Source organism: Polychytrium aggregatum (genome assembly GCF_025602895.1).
Source record: "Polychytrium aggregatum strain JEL109 chromosome Unknown BJ171scaffold_25, whole genome shotgun sequence".
NCBI classification, from domain to species: domain Eukaryota; kingdom Fungi; phylum Chytridiomycota; class Chytridiomycetes; order Polychytriales; genus Polychytrium; species Polychytrium aggregatum.
The window spans coordinates 300822-316299 of NW_026516227.1; the positions used below are offsets into that span (position 1 = coordinate 300822).

The 15478-nt window shown below is 58.1% G+C and overlaps 7 protein-coding genes across 7 annotated transcripts; 4 read left to right on the top strand and 3 right to left on the bottom strand.

The window, feature by feature from the left end:
• Nucleotides 1-276: 276 nt before the first annotated feature.
• Nucleotides 277-2383, top strand: BJ171DRAFT_569014 (GDSL-like Lipase/Acylhydrolase-domain-containing protein; the record flags this gene model as incomplete). The annotated part of the gene is made up of 8 exons (XM_053113549.1): nt 277-530; nt 613-691; nt 852-964; nt 1062-1221; nt 1318-1494; nt 1583-1650; nt 1775-2032; nt 2131-2383. The coding sequence occupies 8 exons, from the start codon at nt 277-279 to the stop codon at nt 2234-2236; spliced, it is 1215 nt and encodes a 404-aa protein (XP_052965378.1). The 3' UTR covers nt 2237-2383.
• Nucleotides 2384-2764: 381 nt separating this feature from the next.
• BJ171DRAFT_510302 (uncharacterized protein) lies at nt 2765-4375 on the top strand. Its single transcript, XM_053111476.1, has 5 exons — nt 2765-3155; nt 3433-3734; nt 3865-3897; nt 3984-4040; nt 4126-4375. Exons 1-5 carry the CDS (start codon nt 2876-2878, stop codon nt 4225-4227), a joined length of 774 nt encoding a protein of 257 aa, XP_052965379.1. The 5' UTR covers nt 2765-2875; the 3' UTR covers nt 4228-4375.
• Nucleotides 4376-4494: 119 nt separating this feature from the next.
• BJ171DRAFT_510304 (guanine nucleotide-binding protein G(o) subunit alpha) lies at nt 4495-6822 on the top strand. The gene is made up of 6 exons (XM_053111477.1): nt 4495-5058; nt 5213-5397; nt 5591-5760; nt 5908-6173; nt 6345-6497; nt 6629-6822. The coding sequence occupies exons 1-6, from the start codon at nt 4938-4940 to the stop codon at nt 6814-6816; spliced, it is 1083 nt and encodes a 360-aa protein (XP_052965380.1). The 5' UTR covers nt 4495-4937; the 3' UTR covers nt 6817-6822.
• On the bottom strand, nt 6823-8588 carry BJ171DRAFT_443542 (uncharacterized protein). The gene is made up of 4 exons (XM_053108118.1): nt 8282-8588; nt 7928-8077; nt 7537-7688; nt 6823-7410 (listed from the first exon to the last, which is right to left on the bottom strand). The coding sequence occupies exons 1-4, from the start codon at nt 8471-8473 to the stop codon at nt 7182-7184; spliced, it is 723 nt and encodes a 240-aa protein (XP_052965381.1). The 5' UTR covers nt 8474-8588; the 3' UTR covers nt 6823-7181.
• A 1845-nt stretch (nt 8589-10433) lies between these two features.
• BJ171DRAFT_600167 (WD40-repeat-containing domain protein) lies at nt 10434-13104 on the bottom strand. Its single transcript, XM_053114985.1, has 5 exons — nt 12621-13104; nt 11495-12464; nt 11134-11254; nt 10838-10957; nt 10434-10716 (listed from the first exon to the last, which is right to left on the bottom strand). Exons 1-5 carry the CDS (start codon nt 13088-13090, stop codon nt 10457-10459), a joined length of 1941 nt encoding a protein of 646 aa, XP_052965382.1. The 5' UTR covers nt 13091-13104; the 3' UTR covers nt 10434-10456.
• Nucleotides 13105-13654: 550 nt separating this feature from the next.
• On the top strand, nt 13655-13955 carry BJ171DRAFT_510309 (uncharacterized protein). The gene is made up of 2 exons (XM_053111478.1): nt 13655-13742; nt 13802-13955. The coding sequence occupies exons 1-2, from the start codon at nt 13660-13662 to the stop codon at nt 13941-13943; spliced, it is 225 nt and encodes a 74-aa protein (XP_052965383.1). The 5' UTR covers nt 13655-13659; the 3' UTR covers nt 13944-13955.
• A 94-nt stretch (nt 13956-14049) lies between these two features.
• On the bottom strand, nt 14050-15413 carry BJ171DRAFT_510310 (uncharacterized protein). Its single transcript, XM_053111479.1, has 4 exons — nt 15103-15413; nt 14722-14933; nt 14378-14629; nt 14050-14258 (listed from the first exon to the last, which is right to left on the bottom strand). The coding sequence occupies exons 1-4, from the start codon at nt 15271-15273 to the stop codon at nt 14171-14173; spliced, it is 723 nt and encodes a 240-aa protein (XP_052965384.1). The 5' UTR covers nt 15274-15413; the 3' UTR covers nt 14050-14170.
• Between the last annotated feature and the right edge of the window lie 65 nt (nt 15414-15478).

The window sequence follows — 15478 nt, forward strand, 5'->3', positions numbered from 1 at the left end:
GCGGCTCTCTCATCGAGGCCGTCAACCGGACGACTGCCGTGAAAAGCGGAAAGTAGACATGTGAATGATACATGTGATGAAGGCTCCGGTGCTCCCTCCCGTGACGATTCTCCTCGATCGGCGAATCCCGCCGGCAGCCCAGCGGAATCCCATATCTAGGATGGATTCCGCATGCACCTCAACCGGCATCCCCCCCCCACCGCCTTGCCACGGCGACTTATCCTGCGACCCTGGTCCTTGATACGCAATCTCGGTCCCGTCCTATTCGCCAGCAGCATGAAAGCAGCCCTTGCAAGCATATGTCTCCTCGGACTCTTGTTGGCCGGCCCGTCGTGTGCCGTCCCGCTGGCACCTGCCCGCCGCAGCGCCAATGCAAGTACTTCCAGCAGCACCAGTTCCAGTTGGAGCAGCTCCTTGTACAGCAACCAAAACATCTCCAACTGCCAGCCGCTTGCACCCCGTGCCGCTCCCACGAGTGTGCACGATCTCAGGGCCGACGACATCCGAGTCGTTGCGGCCCTTGGTGACAGGTGAGGACTCGCTGCTCGTGGCAATTGCTTTGACCCGAGCGATGAGCCAACTCACCCCAGCTTCGGTGCTGTTGTTCGCCAGTATCACTGCTGCTTTCGGCGCCGACGGTCGTACTCCAGGCCAGCCTTTGTTCATCGAAAACCTGAACGAAAACAGAGGAGTACGTCTGCCAGCCATGCTTCCACATCGAATACGCCGCTATGCATCAATCCTGCTGTTGCCCATTTTGCGCTGCCAGCGAACCGCCGTCTGCATGGTGTGAAGGTTCCATGTCGACGCCGCCGCGAATCCATACACTGACCTGTCATCACATACGCTAGGTGTCCTTCTTCATGGGCGGAGATCCAGGAGCCATCACCGTCGCCAACTTTGTGCACAACTACAAGCCGTCGCTCACCGGAAGCAGCTACGGCACTCACGTCACCGAGCTCTGGTATGGCTGATGCGATTCATGAACGAGTCCTGCTCAGACGAAGCGAGTCTCTAGCGACACTTCGCTCTCGACCCAGCGCTAACGCAACCTCTCATAGCTACGGGCTGCTCTGTCCCCCTCTCCAGTACCACCCTGTGCAGGATCGGCTCAATGCGGCCCAGACAGGGGCCATGGCGCTTAACCTGCAGCACGAGCTAAACTACCTCATCAACGAAATGCAGCAAAACAGCCAAGTCGACATGAAAAATGATTTCAAGGTGAGCTGGTGCCATGGATGACAGATTTATATCCTCAAAGCCCCAGCAGAGTGCTCATGGCTAACTTTCGGCCCTACAACTCTCACACTTTGTTAGCTCCTGAACATCTTTATCGGCAATAACGATGCCTGCTCGGGGTGTGATCCCATCTCGGGATCTCTTTGGCTGTCGCCAGATGTGTTTGAAAGCGCCATCCGCGACATCTTGAGCCAAATCCAAGCCAACATTCCTCGTACCGTTGTCAACATCGTCCAGCAGTTCAACATTTCGCAGGTGAGTGGCCCTGACGATCGATCGGGAGGGGGTCGTAGGCTGGACATGCCAAACTGCTGCTAGGCTAAAAAAAAACTTCGGTTTTCAGGTCTGGGACTTGACTCACAACGACTCGTACTGCAGCACCATCCGAAGCGAGGGGCTCACGTTTGAATGGTACGTCAAGTGCAGAGCGCCGCGTCGTCGAGCATGAACATGCTCACACTTGATGGCAATGCATCCTATCGCAAAACCAGCATCCACTTCACAGCTAATTGAACCCATGTCTGGGCAACGTCAGTACTTGTGCCTTCCTGCCTGGGGAACTTGGTACCTTGACACGACAGAGGATGGATGACCTCATCCAGGAGTACAACGGGAGGCTGTATGCCATCTGGAAGGACTACCAAGCCCAGACCCCTGATCCAAGCTTTGCAGTGGTGCTCGATCCCTCGTTTACCCAGATCACCATCGGTGCCTGGCCAATTCAGATGTTGAGCGATGTCGATTGCTTCCATCCCTCGGTCCGCGCACACGAACTCATGGCCGTCAGCATGTGGTCAGTTGCTGTTTACAACCACTTGTTCGCTCATGAGTGGCGAGAGGAACTACGAACTATGCTGATATTGGGACTGACCATGGGGCGCTGCATCACAGGAACAATCTCTTCCGTCCCTTTAGCAACAAGACCACCCAGGCCAATCCGTACAACCCCGGCGCCATCTTTTGCCCCAGCGACGACTCGCGCATCATGACCAACTGAGTTGGCATGGCCGCAGATCTCCGGAGGGGACAAGCCACCGATAATGAAGTAGTCGGCTTGGACTGCATCTATTCCACACCAATGTCCCGGAAGTCACCACCAGATTCCACGATTCAACATGCTCGAGGCGAGACGGGGCGGTGTGTCCCTGAGTGTCTTTCGTATCAGCCTCTGCTTGCTATCTGCTGGGAGAGCTCAGTCTTGAATACATATGATCGATCTTCTATGACACTGGTATCGCGATGCAGGAGTGTAGAGCATGCATTCGCTAAGGTAATTGGGTCGAGCATGTCGCTCGCCGAGTGTTCTGGGCATTGGGCCTGTGGCCATGGCGGGCGATTGATGGCTGTGTATTCGGAATCCGGAGGTGGCATCAGAACGGCTTGTGGTGCACGCGTGTCGTTCCGACCGCCTTCGGAAGACTGGTCTGGCCGCTGCAAGTTCCCGCCGCTGTTGCCCATTTTGCCGCTTGCCTGCACCCGGTCTGCCGATCGACTGCATCTCCTTCTCGACATCCAAGCCAGGTGAGTCGCCCCGGCGCCCCGAACCGATTGCTGCCATCGCCTGGCATCCGACTGTCGTTTCTCATCGCTCGGCGTCTCGCATCTGTTGTTCGTGGTTGCTGTCTCTCCCACCAGCATGAGCCGCCTTGCCAACAAGATCGTCCTCGTCACCGGCGCTTCCTCGGGCATCGGCGAGGCCACTGCCCGCGAGTTTGCCCGTGCCGGATCGCACTTGATCGTGACTGCCCGTCGAGTCGAGCGTCTCCAGGACCTCAAGAACAAGCTCAGCCAGGAGTTCCCGGCGATCCGGGTTCTGCCCGTTGAAATGGACGTTCGATCGCGAGACCGGGTCTTCAAGGCGATCGAGGACCTGCCTGTCGATTTCAAGGACATTGATGTCCTCGTCAACAATGCCGGTAGGGCTGATCGTGGTCTCCCAGAGGCCATCCCCGATGCAACTCTGTGTCGCTGTTTGGCTGCTCTGTCCCAGCAGCCTCGGGGAGATTGCTTCTGCATTCCTCGACGACTCTGGCTTGATCCGCTTTGGCCATCCCTATGCTACATACGATAGCGCTTGCTGCAGGGTCCCTTGGAAATCTCTGTGGCAACCTCCCGCCGGGTCATTTGGCTATTGTGTGCCCCGCGGCGAACGGCAGTGTTGTCTTGAGCAGTGCTGACTCTGCTTCCATCCAGGACTTGTCATCGGCATGGATACGATCGAGAACGTCAAGCCCGAAGCAATCGACACCATGATCGACACCAACGTCAAAGGCCTGCTGAACGTAACCCAGGCGGTTCTGCCTGGCATGAAACACCGTAAGCGCGGCCATATCATCAACATCTCCTCTATCGCTGGTACCGAGGCGTATGCCAATGGTGGCATCTACTGTGCATCCAAGCATGCCGTCCAGGCCATCACCCGATCCTTGCGAATGGAGCTCGTCGGCACTCCTCTCAATGTCACCAGCATCGAGCCTGGGCTGGTCGAGACAGAGGCAAGTATCTGCACCGCTGCTGCCACAGGATCAATTTCAGCAACGATGGTAATGCGGGCTCGATGAATGGCGTTGCCTCTAACGCCTTACTGCCATCTGATTGTCCCAATCCAAATATCCAAACATCCAGTTCTCGGTTGTGCGCTTCGGAGGCGACAAGAGCGTAAGTTTGTGTGGCTGCAGTCCGAACCGTGCCGTTCGTCGCTCTCCAGAATATGAGAACTGACCCTTGTCTCTGTAACGCTGCAGAAAGCCGACAGAGTCTATGAGGGTCTCGAGCCCCTCACAGGGCAGGACATTGCCGAGGTAAGTCTGCATCGCATGCGCATCCCGCTGGCTCGACAGTCCCGTTCTGACTCGAAGCCCCTGCTTGTTCATTCTGCACCTCCAGACTGTTGTCTTTGCCGCCGGCCGACCGCCGCATGTGCAGATTGCCTCGATGGTCGTCTTTCCCACCTCCCAGGCGGCCGTCCACGTCGTCTCTCGTCAGTAAACAGGCCTGCAGACTTGCGCGATCGAGCGGCAGATGCTGCGTCTCGGGGGAATGTGCTGGATCGACACTCAGTTGTGTGTCCGTGTGGCATGAGAGTGACCGCACGCAAGGATGCGAATATACATGGTCAACCAGTGGTCCAAGGAGATCGACGCCGGAGATGTCTCCGGGAGTGCCTCGTGGAGATACTCATCGAGCTGGGACTGCAGCATTGCAGTGCAGCGATAGGCGAGTGTATTCAGGACCCATGAAGTGCGATAGTCCCGTCTCCAAACTGGGTGTCCCTCTTCGCTTTGGGTGCGCTGCAACTCACCGGCGAAGAGCATCCGTCGCTGGCGATGGCCGCAGGCCCGGCCGATCCTTGGTCGGATCAAGCTGCCCCCGGCCTATGCCGACTGCGTTGCCGCAACGGCGCTGAAACAGTCGCAGTGGCAAAATGAGTAACCCAAGCCGCTACAATCATCGTGACGAGTGACATCATCGGCCCGGTCAGCTCTCCTCACAATCACACTCGAAAGAGTGAGAAACTGACCTCGCCGTGGAGCAAGCGCTGCAAGGTGGTTGGGCATAGAGGGGCAAGCACAAGCAGAGGCCAGCCTTGCCCAGCCTTGCCCAGCCGCTGGTCAACACACTGGTACTCCAAGATCGGCGCTTTCCCTCCGTCATTATCGTCTCCGTGGACACCGGCCGATAGATTATGAGTCTTCGAGATGTGTGGGACAGATGAAATCGCCGCCGAAGAACGCAAGCGGAGCAAGCTGATCGACCAGAAGCTCAAGGAGGACCACCGGCAAGAGGAGTCTCTCAAGACCATCAAGCTGCTCCTGCTAGGTGGCCACGCTGCTATGATTGTTCGCGCAGCGATATGCTCCCGGAACCCAACCGTCGCGTCGTTAATGTGTTCGACCAATGCCATCATGGATGGGCGAAAGCCGAGCACGGCAACCGAGCCTGACCATCCAACTCGTTTCCGTGTGTGTGCCAGGCTCTGGAGAATCCGGCAAGTCCACCGTCCTCAAGCAATTCAAACTCCTGTACGGCACGGGATTCACCGACACCGACCTGAACGTCTTCCGGTCGGCCGCGCTTGGGAATCTTGTTGGGTGCATGAAGGTCCTCATCACCGAGTCGCAGACACGGGGCTTTGCATTCGAGAACCCTGGAGCAGAGGTAACGCTCGGTGCTGATGCAATCAAGGCTTTGCTTGGGCTCACTGGACGGTTGTGAGCAATGCCGCCAGCAGAGGCTGGCCGGTCGGTGGTGACTGTCTTGAATCGGAGAGAGGAGGCAAATCGAGTCTCACCACGCGGCTCTTGACATACTGGCTACTGTGGCAACGACAACGGCAACGGCAACGACGCAGGATTTGTGCAAAATGGTCCTCGATCTGCCGTACTTGTTTTCGACCACGGCCGGGCAGGAAACCATGTCAAAAGCAGTCAGCGATGCCATCGAGGCTCTGTGGAAAGACAGCGCCATTCAAAGCACATTCAAACTCTCACACGAATTCCAGCTGCCAGACTGTTGCGAATAGTAAGATGTCCCTCTGCGGCGAAGCTTACAGAGCGTTGCGCGCAATGCAGTGGATCTTGGCGACGGAGGGCATCCACAAGTGACCCATCCCGCATCTGCATCTCTGACTTGGGTTTGGGCTCGGGCGGGGGGTTGCTGCTTTACCAGCTTCATGCAAAACTGCAGCAGAATCTGCAGCCCAGACTTCCAACCCACACATCAAGATGCGCTGTTTGTAAGGATCATGACCTCGACCATCTCCGAGAACCGATTTACGATCAACGGAATGCAATACCGAATATACGACGTGGGCGGGCAGCGCAGCGAGAGGCGAAAGTGGATGCACTACTTTGACGACGTCAAGGCGGTACTGTTTGTGTCGGCCATAGGATCCTACGATCAGACAATATCAGAGGACAAGGCCACCAACCGGAGTAAGCTTCAGCCGATAACCCTTCTGGGGACGGGAGAGCCGGTGCTGCGTTTGTTATTGGCCAAATGCACCGGCTCAACGCCTATTGTCCCGAGTGGATTGACTCGCGGACAACGATGCAGAGCCGACCGTTGTGTCGCGGATACTGAGTCTGTCTGATGCACCATCGCAGTGGTCGAGTCGATAAATGTCTTTCAGAACATCTGCAACAACCCGTTGATGATCAAGACCCCGATGCTCATCTTCTTCAACAAAATTGACCTTCTGGCGCCAAAGCTCAAAGATCCGACAAAGCCGCTGAACAAGTACTTCCCAGAGTTCACAGGTATCCGAACGTCTCATACCCCCACAATCTGGCGAAAGAGCTGAACTCGCCCTGCAGATGATGCTTTGGCGGCTGTGATTGTTTCTTGTGCACGCTGCCGACTGACGATGGCGCTCTCCCGGCGAACCAAGGGCGCAACGAGATTGAGGCAGTAAAAACCTTCTTCCGGGCCAAGTTCGATGCAGTGAACCAAACGCCCGAGCGCATCATCTATTACTACTACACCCACGCCACCGACACCAACCAGATCAAATCCATCCTGAAGGTCGTGACGTTGGTGATCATGCAGATGAATCTGGCCACGGCGGGCTACATGTAAATTGTATTCACAAAAGACAGGGCCTGGATCGGGGCTGGCATATTGACTGTTCTCCGCCGAGTCTACCCTGCCGAGTTCGTCACAGGCAACCAGGAAGGGGAGGGGAGGGGCAGCGAATGGCGAGGCCGCCAGGATGCACGGCGAGCGCGAATGAAGAGACAGACCAGGCGAGAGAGGAAAGACGATCCGACGACGACGACACTTACAAGAGTGGCGGTCCGTGTTGGCGACCGTGACCCGCGAAGCAGCTTATCGACAGAAGAAAGCCCGGGACAGTCGACAGGACTGCCAAAACATCGTGTGGGATGGTGGTCTGAATATGTGTGTGTGCAGCGGAAAAGGAGGCAGGAGCCGCTGCTTCCGATCTATTGCGAGATGTCCATCGAGTCTTCCAGCTGCTTCGTCAGCGCGCGGACGAGATCCTTGGCCTTCTCGGGCGAGACATGTTCCGAGTTCTTGATGGCATTGACAACAAGGACAATGTGTCTGGATGATCCGGCATTGACCCAGACGCGGCCGTTCATGCCAACGGCGATCTCAAACGGTATCCGCTCGCCGAGGGCAGACAGTACGGCGTTCTCGGCCTTTAGCAGGCTGTAGCGAGCGAGAAGGGCGGGGATCGCAGGTTTAGAGCTTGAGCGGCAGTCGCTACAATGTACCAAACAGCTCACAGATCCAGCATGCCGCGATGCGACCGAGAGGCAGAATGCATGGACTTACTTGCGTGCCAAGGCAAGCGAGCAGTTGAACGAAAACCCGTCCTTGACTTCGCCGTATCCGTCGGCCTTGCCGCTGTTGGGGCTGATGCACTCGAGCTCGGGCTCCATATCTTTGTTGGCGACGCTGATCCGGGCATAGACCAAAGCGCCGACCTGGTTGGCAAACGCAGTGTCGCAAGGAGAGACATGGCGTGAAGAGCGTCAGGCACCGCTCTGGATGATCTGGTGTTTCAAATGTGCCTCCTTCCCGGGAGGGGGGCAGTACTTGGTATATCCCAAGCACTCTGATGACTGAATGCCGGTGGCCCTGGGGTCGAAGTGAATCCCGCTCCCAGATACCGCCAGGCCATCCACGATGCGGTGCCGCTATCACAATCGAGATCTTCTCTCACCTCCAGAGTCGGGCGGTTTTTCTTGGTTGCACCCTCAAAGGCAAACGCCGACAGCTGGGCGGGATGGGCGGCACCGATATCAACTCGGTAGCCCTCGACGTTTCGGGCCGTGATGATGCCAAGGACGTTTTCGCCCGCCGACGGGATATACTGAGTGGGATGGATGCGGTCGATTCAAGGTTAGAGTGGGCACAACAAGTCCATCGGCAGCAGGCACAGAGATCCGATAGACAGGCCCCTCCCCCTCGCTGCATCCAGATGTCCTGTTGGATCCATCTGCCGCCGTTCAAGCCCTCATCGCGACAGGATCCGGCCTGGATGGATCTCACCATGGCGGCTTGCAATTGCGCTTACCCTCTTCTGGGAGCTCTCGATCCACCACTTTCCGTTGCTGGAGCTCTTGAGGACTCCGGCCTTGATGGCGATGACATCATCGCGGTCCTGGACCAAGCCGGGCCCGATCCGGATGCTCGACGCCTTCTCCTCGTCTGGATTGCTCTGATAGTCAATCTTGTCGCCCGGAAGCACCACCGTTGCCGAGGCCATTTGCAGGTATTCAGGAGGGACGAGAATGACAGGAAGAGAAGAGGCTGAGGCCGGGACGGTGGATTGTCTGGCACGAACGATCGGCGATGTGACGATCAGCAACTGGACACGATCAGCACCCAGACCCAAATGGAGGCCAGACACGATCAAAAAAAGTGAAGGGGAGGGCTCAAGCCGGCTCGAGCCAGGCCGCTGGCTGGAGTGTGCCCGACACATGGACCAGGCTCGACGTTTCGGGAATCTTGAGAGCAAAACGTGTTGAATAAACAATGGGACGCACCGTCTCATCCGGACAGGCGGCGTAGTCGGGTCATATCACAAGCGGGTCATAATTTCCCTGTGTGAGGGATGCATGGAGTCGCTCCGTCCATGATTCCAATCTCTGCGGTCGATATCGCATCGACAGAGTCCACCACAACAATCAAGGCAGGCCACACTCGACTCCCCAGGGACAGACGGTTTGTTGCTTCGGGCCTCATGGGACAGTGTCGAGATGTTGCTGCCTGATGGATCTTCACCGCCATGGATCCGAGGCGGGGCCTTGGCCTGTGGTGTCCTGTGTGAGGGATATGCATGGCGTGAGTGGGTACGACGGGACCAGCGAGCCGCTGCAGATGCAGTCACTGTAGGTCAGAGCAAGAAGACATACCTGGGATGAAGGAGGAAGACGCAGGGAAAAGAGCAATATCGCCAGAGGACATCGACGAGCGGATTATATGGGGGTGCCGATCAAAGTCGTCTGGTTCAGACAAGTTATCCGTATGGGAAGATGTTCCGTTTGCTGCAAACCCATCCAACCAGCTTATCGAAGAGTCATGCCAGCGGCGAATCCTGCGGTGTCCCAACCCCCCGGAGGCGCGGTCCCTATAGAAGGCCAGCTCGCCATCTTTCTGCCCCCTGACCTCGAGACCCTCATCGACAAGGCCCTCAAACAGGCCTGCAAGGAACGAGGTCTCGCAGTTAACGGGTCCAAGAAAGACCGAGAGAACCGCCTCAACCAATGGAAGCTGAGCCGAGGGGTCAACCTGGCCCAAGAGAACACCCCGCAGAGGCCGACCAGCCTCCAGTCGAAGCCGAAGCCGCTGACTTCGAAGACATGGCCGAGCATCCCGGCCAGGAACAGACCGTTGCCCGTCCGCCCGCCTCGACCACTCCAACTCTCATAGAGAGAAGGCCTGAAGCGGCTGGGGACCGAAGTGGACAGTACACTTTGAGCCTGGCACAACTCGGATCCTCTCCCTCTCCAAAAGTTGGACAAGAGGCCTCAGGCGAGCGGACGGACAGGTGATGGCTTTTTCCTGATCGGAGTCCTCGGTCAGGTCTTCGAAGTCGAAAGCTTCGGTTGGGGGGCGAATCGGCCTCGGCGGGGAGGGTGTCCTCTTGAGCCAGGCTTTTTTCCCGGCTCGATTTTCATTCGTTGAGGCGGTTCTCCCGGTCTTTCTTGGACCCAGTGACGACGAGGCTTGTTCCTTGCAGACCTGTTTGAGGGCCTTGTCGGTAAGGATTCCGAGGTCAGGGGGCAGAAAGATGGCGAGCTGGCCTTCTACAGGGACCGCGCCTCCGGGGGGTTGGGACACCGCAGGATTCGCCGCTGGCGTGACTCTTCGATATGCTGGTTGGATGGGTCGGGACCAGTCCCTCTGCGAAGGAGGAGTCGCCGGGGGGAGGTGTGAGGTTTCCTGTCACGGCGGGATCTCCCGAGATTTCCGGAAAGTCGAGATCAGGCGAAGGCTTGTTTGGGCAGACGGGTGCCGCCAGTTCTGTTCTGGGCAAACTGCACAGGGAGCACGGCAGCGCCACAGCGACAGCGTCTGCTCACTACTTACTGATGCCCACACCCCATGCATATCCCTGTTCACGCAGGACGGACACCCAGGGAGGTGAGCTGGCTCCCTCGCTCGTTGTTGGCCGAGTAGGATATGATCGGACCACGGCATGCGTTTGTCCAAACGAGACTGCGTCTCACTGTCTTTTGAGCACGCTCTATTCTTGACCAGAAATCAGGGGGGTTTCCTCAACAGGGGCAGTGCCGGAGCCCGAGACTGAGCCTGGGGCTTTCAGAGTCGAGCTTTCTTGGTGGGTGCTCTGGAGAGCGGAACCAAAGTCGAGCCAGACGACGCAGTTTTGCTGCCCTTCTTCACGGCAAACAGCCACGATTTTTCGAGAGTCCATTTGCAGGGCCGAGATGCATCCCAGCCGAAGATCAATCGAGAAGAGTGGCTGCAAGGTCTTGGCCGTCCACACTGACACACGAGTTTGCGTCAGCCTGCATCGAGGGGGTGGGAGCGATCTGGAGCCATTGGGAGCAATTGGATTCCGGGATGCAGTCGATGGTTGTGTCCATGTCAATGCAACCAGACATACCTTTGACGGCACCATCCCAACCGCCGCTAGCGACTCTGGTGCTTGAGGCGCACACGACCTTGACCCATTCCGAGTGAGCTTTTTGCACCAAGAGGCAACGCCCCGAGACCAAATCCCACTCTGTACATCGGCAAGGGCATCGAGCGGGATGGAGAGCAAAAACGAGTCAGCACTACCGCGGACTTGCACCCCCCCCCGAATCTGCAAAATTACACGCAGCCCATTGCAGAACAATGCGACGATGCTGGATCAACGACTCGAGCGAGATCAGGTGCCAGAGAAGGCAGTGTACTGACGTCGGATGGTCTTGTCGAGGGAGCCGCTGTATAGACGGCTGTCGACGACACTCAGGCAGGATACCCCTTCTGTATGGCCGTACAGAGTCCGTTCGCATGTCCCCGTGCGCATGTTCCATATCTGTCAGAGGGCCCGTGGGAATCGTCAGTGAGACTTTCAGAAAGCAACGCCCAGGGAGCTAATCGAGGCAGCATATAAAATACGACGGTGGATAGATGGCGGTTGTCGATATGGGGTACAGGTCCTCCCCCTCCCTTCCCGTTAACACAGTCCAGCCGACCCAGTCCAGTCAGCCAGCCTAGCCCATCACGCCGATTCTAAAGCCAGCTCTATCTGCAACTCGGACGATCAAGCACCCACCTTGATCGAGCGATCAAGAGAGCCCGTGATGACACAATGAGTTCCGAGGGCCTGCACGCAAAAAATGTCTTTCGAGTGGGCACCGACGGACAGAGTGTTGTGGATGGAGACCAGCTCGGGGCTCGAGATGCCGGCCTGGGCTTTTCCGAATCTGAACCGCTTTCCCTCGAACACTACTGACAGGAGCGGGCCTGAGAGCTTTGGCGTCGCCAGCCGCGACGGGTTCTTGATTTTGTTGATCATGTTGGAGAGCATAATCTTGGATCGGTAGGTGCGTTTGGTGCCCGGCCTCTCCTGCGTGCTGTGTCTCAGAATGCCGGGCTTGGGGCCAGGGTGGGCATCGCGCGGGTTTGGATGGGGCAAAATGGTATCGCAGTGCTCCGAACAGATCTCCACATCCCGCAGGGGCGATGCGGGCGATGACTTGAGCTCGGGCACTGGCTGGGACTGGAGCAACGGTGAGCCCACAAGCTGCTTTGTTGCGGCACTTGAACCGTCATGGTCATCCTCTGAAGGCTTGGGCCTCCGAAAGGGATTGCGCTTGGTGGGCAACTGGGATGCCGGCTCGTGGGTGTTGGCAAGGACGTCAAAGCTCTTGAGGACCCCATCAACCCCGCAGGTAATCAGCTTGGAACCGCCGCCGACAACGGCAATGCAGCTGATGCCACCGGGATGGACTTGCTCAAAGACGCCGAGGTTCTTGCCCGTAAACGTGTTCCAGAGTGTCAGATCGCCATTCAGGTCGCCCGTGGCCAGCAGGCTCCCCGCGAGCGGATCAAAATCGAGGGCAACGATCCGCGACGAGTGTGTTTGTGGTGAAAAGGTAATGTCGGGCGCGAGGGTTTCTTGGCCGTCGCTGCGAACGCATGAAAGCGCTGAAGCCAGCGGGCCGCTTTGGGAGCCGAGCCGGAAGAGCAGCAGATCGTGTCGTCTCGTTCCCACGATCAGCTTGTCCTGGTCGAACTTGAAGCTGCTTGCAAGACCAGAGATGCAGGCGGCGATTCGGAATCATAAGCACAGCGATAGGAGCATGGGGCGGTCCTCGCTTGTATCTGCCGCCAAGCGTACAGACGGCATCTCGACATGCCGGTTGGCAACAGAGTCTATCGGGGCTTGGCCAACGTACCAGGTGATAGAGTCGCGCACGTTCACCACCGGAAGGATGTGCATCCGCCAGTGACCTTCTCGCCAGTTGTGCTTGAGGCGATATCCGTCCTTGTAGATCTCCTTCCACCAGCTCTCCCTGTCCTGGCAAGTCTCGAGGATCTGTGTGTTTTCGGGACCAATGTCGATTCCGTCGCGGAGACAAAAGCTCTGCCAGATGATGGGATCGAGTGCTGCCCGATACCAGCATCTGGACACTAGCGAGAGCCGGATAAGTTCGCGCGGATCAAAGTACTGGAAAACATGCAGATGGATGCCCGAGTCCAGCGACACGTTGGGCACAAAGGTTTGCAACACTAAGTCGTCCTCAGTGCAGGCATCGGTGCCAGAGAGGAGAGTAATGTGCGACGGGTCACAGGTGCTGGTGATGGAGAAGAGCTCGAGACTCGACAGATTCAGGAAGGTCTTGGAGGACGATGCGATCTTGAGCATCTTTGCGAGCCTTGAAGAGCAGGCGGGTGCGGGTAGCGAGTGGGCGTGGGCGACGGGCATGGGTGTCGGTGTCGAAACGACATGGTCAGCACAAGAGAGCGGGAAGGTTCAATGAGCGTCCAAGCACCCTGGCGCGCAGGGTCTCACGCCGATAAAGCACACGGCGGAGCAGTGGACCCAGCGCGAAGATGCAATCGGTGTGTGCATTGCTTGCGAGCGACCCTGTCGGATGGTGCGAGTGCGAGGCGCTGGCTGAAGCGAAAGCTCGCTGCGGCTGCCAGGGGCGTTGTATGGGATCTCCAAAGGAGAGCCTCGCCGACGGGACCGAATGGCGATGGCCGGAACGACATACATTGCTTTCTGGAGTGTCTCGAGGACCCGGGGGGAAAAGCTGCGGTATGCCGCTGGTTTGCGGGGCTGGCGGCGTTCATTCCTGGCCGAAAACATCAAATGCGACGGTGCCCGGGCCAGTATAGGAGAGGGCGTGGGTCAAGAAAGAGACAGCGGATCGCTGGAGAAGATATGGCAAGTGATTGAGTGGGGGGGGGTGTGGGCGAGCGAGCGGGGGAATGCTCCAAGCACACAAACAGCAAGGGTGCTGGATTTCCTGGCCGATGCAATCGTTTGGGTTCGTGATTGCGCACACACTCACGTACGCATCCCATGGATCATCCGCGACGTATCCAATTCCTGCGTCCGCCGTGAATTGAGGTTTGGATGTGGCATGGCTTGTGGTGCGAAGGTCGGATCGGTGCAGCCGGTGAATGTCGCAGAGCGCAGTCCAGACCATCGTCTCCGCTCATTCGTCTTGATTTGTGTCACAGACAGACCGAACGACAGGCTCGGCGGATGATGTCTGGAGCACAGCGTCACAAGAATGGGTTGGGCATGACACCCGTCAAACTCGCACCCGTCACCCCTGCAATTGACTGGCCCAGGCGACCGAGGCGGCAGCGGCGTGGCTGTTATATGTACAGTATATTACTCAAGTATCATGTCAAAAACAAGCGCGGTGGCGCTTGTGGGCATATTTGCTGGGAGGCGCTGCACTTGGGCAGACACCGGCGGAGGACGAGACAATTAGTTGGCAAGGGCGAGGTACTGGAACTCGTTGTTGTAGACCTCGGATCTGTCGTAGGCAAAGGCGATACCGTCACCAATGGTGGGGCTGTGGATCGAAAGAGGAGACAGGTATCAGCGGCAAGTGCGGATGGGCATGCGAGGCAACAACGCAAGGTGGCGCCCAGAGTGCGCAACGGCAGAGCGCGGCATGATCTGTCGACTTACCCGGCCTTTCCGGGCTGGACACCGCCCTGGTACTGGGTGCGGGCAATGAAGAGGGGAGAGCCATCGGCCTCACGGCCACCATCGACGGGGTGGTTGTTGTGAGGAGCGTTGAGGGTGTTGCGGTGAGGGATCCATCGGACGGCGTTGGGGTAGCCGACGAGGACCTCGTAGTTCTGGACACGGATGGCCTCACCGCCCCAGCTGATGTAGGCACCAGTGGCGGGGCTCAGCTTGCCAACGTGGACACCGTCGCTGAAGGACAAGAGACGTTGGTGGGTTAGCAAGTTTGCCAGTCGAAGATGGGTCACGGACGCGTGGACAGAGAGCGACGACCAAGTACTCACTTGTAGAAAGCACGGATGGTGAAGAGGGGAGTGCCATCGGCCTCGTTGCCGGTCTGGATGGCGTTGTTGGGGACATAGCCGCCCTCAGCGTAGGCCCAGTGGACGGGAGGGAGCTCCTGGCCAGAGTTGGTGGCGTCCTCGAGGGCACGGCGGCGGTTCTGGGAGTCCTGCTGCCAAGAGTTGGCGGTCCAGGCGGTCTCCTGGCGGTGACGCTGTTGACCGAGATCGAAGAGGGGCGAGGGAGAAGGGTGAGTACTGGGACGACATGGGGATACGGAACATGGTTGCAGAGGCGACGGCCACGGTGATCCGGGGCCGATGCGGCCGGCTGGAGCCTGTCAAGATCGGCACACAGACGACGGCGACGACATGGACGCTCACCTCGTGCTCACGGTACTCGTGGACACCAAAGGCGACCAGGCCGATGGCGGCAGCGCCGGCGACGATCTTGCCACCAGTGCTCCAGGAAGCAGGGTTGTCCCAGGTGCGCTGCTGGTGGTGGTTGTTGCCGAAGAGGCCGCGTTCGTTTTCCTGGGGCTGCTGGTAGGACATGGCGAGAGAAGAAGGCGAGTAGAGTGGGCGAGGACGAGGAGCTGTGGGATGGAGATGGCGGAGGGAGCAGGGCAGGCGGGGTATTTATATCCACGCGATGGCAAGCCTCGCGATGGGAGGTGGTGGAGGACGGAGCACCGGGGCCAAGGGCATGCGCAAGGGCGTGTATCCGAGTCATGCCCGGTGGCGGTCCAGCGGGCTCGCG